A 5,042-nucleotide genomic window follows, 5' to 3' on the forward strand; every position below is an offset into this window, starting at 1 on the left:
GTTTACTACATTAAGATATCATATATTTTTAGTGTAAGTTTGGATCCACGTTTACTTTTGCGTTTTGCGTTTTGCTTTTTTTCTTTTTTCTTTTTTTTTTTTCTTTTCTACACGCGTTTCAGACTTTCAGGGGACAAGCGCAACAGTAGAGTACTGTTCAGTACTGTTTGGCCCTGTTTCTTTGACTTTTCTGTCAATCAGTGGGTCCGTGCACTGTTCATGGACCCACAAATTTCATTTTTTATCAATTTTTTCATTAAAAATGGGTCTCACAGCACTATTCACACATTTAAAAAATATTTTGCTACAGTGTTTTCAGTTTTCAGTTTTCAGTTTCAGCAAAATAAGTTCTATCCAAACACACTAGAGTAAATTGCATTTTTTTTGTCTCTCAAATATGAGGTTAGTTGGATTTTAGTCTCTCAATTTTATGAGGTTTGGGATAAGACACCCATGTGAAACAACCAAATTGACCCAACCTAATATTTAAGTGATCAAACTCAAACCAACCCTCTATTTAAGTAACCGAAATTGTACCAATCTCATATTAAAGGAATCAAAAATCAAATTTATCAAGCTCCAAAAAAAAAAAAATTTACCACAAATTTCAGAGATGAAACTATTCATTTTTGCCAAATTTCAAGGACCAAAATCAAACTTATCCCAAATTTCAAGGATCTTTTTTTAAGCAAGAAAAAAAAAAATGATGTCATATTTCACTTCTACCCAGTAATAATGAGCATAATTACTCATTTAAAATGCCCCAGAAGTAGTATGCTTGTGTCAAATACCAAATGGAATATATAATATAGAACTTTTCTCGTGGTTAGAAAAGCTTCTTTTAACTTGTGACAAAGATCCGTGAATATTTTTGGGTGAAAAAAGTGAGAAACAATTGAATGGAAATCAGTACATATAACTTATAAGAAAGAGATGCATAGCATATAGGTACTAAAGTGTTTTTGAAAAGCAAAAATCTTTTCAATGCCTCTTGCTCCATCAGCTACTAGTCCTCCTTAGATTCAAATGGAGTAAGTAGCCTTGTACCGTTAGCACTTACCATGAGGTTAGGTTCAAACGAGAGTGAAGGTCAAATAAAATAAGTGAAGCCCTAGAACAATAATCAGATTAGGACAAGGCCCAGACCATTTATTCACTGGTATTTCAGAACTACCATAGCCCTTTGTATGCCTCATAATTGCTTTATGAATAAAATTTATTCTGCAACTACCTTGAAGGTATTAAAGACAGCGAAAGCATTATTATCTATAACGTATATTGTCCTTCTACAAGTGTGTAAAAATTTAAAATGTGGTGGACTTTGTAACAAAATTGATTGATAAATGTAGGTGATCCACGTGAAGTTGATGTGTACTTCAATAATCTCAATGTCTTTAATGTGCCTTCTATTTTTGATAGCCTCTCTAACTGCATGGTCTTAAAAAAAAAATCAAATAATGCAGTGCCATTTGCCAATTTTGCAAAACAATGAAAAACTTTACAGTAATCCAACCTGTATTTTTGTAAAAAGCACATTATTTATGAGAGCTGGTTAGTAGGTTTAGAGAGATAAAGAGAACACAGAAAGATATGAGTTGTGTAGTTGAGAGCTCATTCAATGAAAGATAATGGCCTTAGGTGACAAAGGCAAGTGTGCATCGTGACTGTCTTTCTCATATTGAAAACTATAATTCATTTCAATGGGTCCTTAGCCTCATGTGAGGCTTTAAAGTTTGGTGTCGGTGAGCCTTTCATATGATCATATCCTTGCTTCAATATCACTATATAACAAGGCTTTTGGAACTCTTATCACTCAAACCATAGAAGCATATAGCTTCTTAGCTCATAAGCTATTTTCTTCAGTTTTAACACTTCATCTCCGTGCTTCATAATTATTGGGAGCCAAAGGAGTGGTTTCCCAATGCGGATTCTTCCTTTGTGCTTCTGGGCCACCTTGCTTTTTACAGCAAGTTTCTGCTATGGTGATCATAAGACAGTTGAGGTAGTTGGGCTAGGAGAATGTGCAGACTGTGACCAGAGTAACATTAAGACTAAACATGCCTTTACAGGTATGGTTTTCTTTTTTGGAACCGTCATAAATATTGAATTGTTCATGGTCGATGCATTGTTTCTTTTTTATTCTATTCATGATAAGTGCATTGTTCTTTTAAATGTCAATGTCAAGTTTGCTTTGTAAGAGTGCAATGTTAGCATGCTCTGACTTGAAATGGTACTATTTTCTAATCTTGGTCCCATATTCTGTTTAGGGTAAAAGTTATGGACATTTCCTTTGGTGTCACACATCAAAAATATTGTTTTTATCTTTTTCAATGATAATTATTTTCATTCATGTGATTCATTGGTCGATGCTACCATGTGATTAAATTTAATTGAGCAACCTAAGGTACGTCAAGTAAAAAATTATACTTGAGTTTTAATCTACATTCTAATACTTGAAAATGGTAAAAATAGAAACTACCTGACATGGGAGTCCAATAGCACCAATTGGTCGGATTCAAGGTGGCTATTATCCAGTCAGATCTGATACTGTCTGTTATTCTTACTTTCTTGTGTTTTGTCTCAATCAAATTACTGACTTTTTTCTTGCATATGATTAATGATGCCATATACAAACAATATTGAAAAAAAAGTAACAATAATTTTGTGTATCATTGTGCAGGGCTTCGAGTGACAATTGATTGCAAGCCAGAAAATGGACACTTTAAGACAAGAGGGGTAGGGGAACTCGATGAAGAAGGAAAGTTCAAAGTGTCTGTTCATCACAAGATTGTAAAAGATGGAAAACTAAATGAAGAGTGCTATGCACAGCTTCATAGTGCATCAGCTGCACCATGCCCTGCACATAATGGCCTTGAGTCTTCAAAAGTAGTATTCAAGTCCAAAGCCAAAGGAAAATACACGTTTGGGTTGGCTGGTAAACTCAAGTTCTCCCCTGTGACATGCACTTCAGCTTTCTTGTGGCCTCACTTTAAGCACCCACCACTACCCAAATTGCCACCTTTGCCTAAGTTGCCTCCCCTTTCTAAGTTCCACCATCCACATTTTAAGAATTTTGGTCATACATTTCCCTTCCCTCCTAAGGTATTTCCACCACTACCACCAAAGGTCTTTCCTCCCATATTTAAGAAGCCTCTTCCTCCACTAATACCTGGCTTCCCTCCTAAGGTCTCTCCACCACTACCACCAAAGGTCTTCCCTCCCATATACAAAAAGCCTCTTCCTCCACCAGTACCTATCGACAATAAGCCACTTCCTCCACCAGTTCCTATCTACAAAAAGCCACTTCCACCTCCAATTCCAAAGTTCAAGGAGCCACTTCCACCTCTTCCTAAAAAGCCATGTCCTCCACCTATTCCAGTTTACAAAAAACCAATTCCACCACCGGTTCCTATCTACAAAAAGCCACTTCCACCTCCAATTCCAAAATTCAAGGAACCACTTCCGCCTCTTCCTAAAAAGCCATGTCCTCCACCTATTCCAGTTTACAAAAAAACACTTCCACCACCAGTTCCTATATACAAAAAGCCGTTTCCACCACCAGTACCTATATACAAGAAACCACTTCCTCCACCAGTTCCTATATACAAGAAGCCGCTTCCACCACCTTTACCTATCTACAAAAAACCACTTCCTCCACCAATTCCTATATTCAAGAAGCCACTTCCACCACCCATCCCTATCTTTAAAAAGCCATTTCTACCTCCCATTCCAATCTCCAAACCAAAACCACCAATATTCCATAAACCTCTTCCTCCATTCCCAAAGATTCCTCCATTTTTTAAGAAGCCATGGCCACCCATTCCTGAACCTCTTCTTCCCAAGCTACCTCCTATTCCCAAGTTGCATCCAAAGTATTTCCCACATCCCAAGTTTAAAAAATTCCCTCCCTTGCCACCTTTTCCTTCTCATCCTTAGGCCACTGCAGTATTTGTCCCAAATGTAAGTGGAAACAATGTTGTATTGTATGATGAAGGTTTGTGTGGAAAATTTATAATTTATTGCTCCAATAAAGCTTTTAAAGAAGAGATATGATGGAAATGAAAAGGCAGAGAGAGAGAGAGAGAGGGGGGAGGGGGGAATGGGGGTAAGGTGAATCATTGTTTATTACTTGCAGAAGTTAGACGCGTGTGGATTGGTTTTTTGTTACATTGTTACCATGGGACTTTCATGGATGTTCAAATTCATTTGGCTGTTGCAATAATTTATAATGGTACTGTCTCTGTACTCTTGCAATATATAGATTCTCCATTGTAATTATTTGATACATTCTCAATGAAATCAAGTTCTGATTTTATTGCTTGTCTTCTGTATGCTTTGTTTCATGCATGACTTCTTTTTAGTCATGCAAGCATGGTAGTGCCTCTTTCAAAAAGCCATCATTTGTGTATGTGTATGCTTGTCCCGTTGTGCCTATCCCTCTTTGCGTGTAATATCAAGTTATTAAATTATCGTAAATTATATATATATTTATTAATAACTATCATATATTTATATACAAAATAAAAGAGAGGAAAAAAAATTATATTTTATTGAACTTTCCAGTGCAATGCACAAGTTGTTGACTAGTCAAGGAAATGAAATTTAAGGCATGAATTAATCAACATATTATAATGCGTGCCATGTGAATAAATTGAACTGTGATTATAGGAAACAATAAACAACAAGGGATAAGGAGGAGAAAGGATCGTGGCAAATATCCATATCTCACATCGTTTACACTTGAACTGTGATTTCTTGACTGGTCTTGGTTGAATCTCCTTCCGCAGCCAAAAATTGGGGTATTTATAGCCAAAAATTGATCCCTAGGGTTTGGTGTTTGTGCTGATAAGCTTTGAGCCAAGTATAAGGTCTATTTGAGATTCGCTTATTTTGCTGAATCTGCAAATTTTTTGCTACAAAAATAAGTTGAAAAATAAAACAAGCTGATTTTTTAATTTGGAGTCAAACACACACATAGAATGGAACGACTTTAAAGAACCTTGAGTACATGTTGGAATAAAATGGGGTGTCTACAATCTCCA

The 5,042-nt window shown here is 36.1% G+C and overlaps 1 protein-coding gene across 1 annotated transcript; it reads left to right on the forward strand.

Moving 5' to 3' along the window:
• The first annotated feature begins 1,801 nt into the window (after nt 1-1,801).
• On the forward strand, nt 1,802-4,320 carry LOC115968052 (proline-rich protein 4). Its single transcript, XM_031087251.1, has 2 exons — nt 1,802-2,069; nt 2,681-4,320. Exons 1-2 carry the CDS (start codon nt 1,922-1,924, stop codon nt 3,934-3,936), a joined length of 1,404 nt encoding a protein of 467 aa, XP_030943111.1. The 5' UTR covers nt 1,802-1,921; the 3' UTR covers nt 3,937-4,320.
• Nucleotides 4,321-5,042: the final 722 nt, after the last annotated feature.

Source organism: Quercus lobata, chromosome 11 (genome assembly GCF_001633185.2).
Source record: "Quercus lobata isolate SW786 chromosome 11, ValleyOak3.0 Primary Assembly, whole genome shotgun sequence".
Lineage (NCBI taxonomy): Eukaryota > Viridiplantae > Streptophyta > Magnoliopsida > Fagales > Fagaceae > Quercus > Quercus lobata.

Excerpts from the sequence above, each read along its gene's own strand:
- LOC115968052 (XM_031087251.1), top strand. The coding sequence starts at position 1,922 with ATGCGGATTCTTCCTTTGTGCTTCTGGGCCACCTTGCTTTTTACAGCA. Across the intron at positions 2,070-2,680 it reads GACTAAACATGCCTTTACAG|GGCTTCGAGTGACAATTGAT; the intron begins GTATGGTTTTCT and ends ATCATTGTGCAG.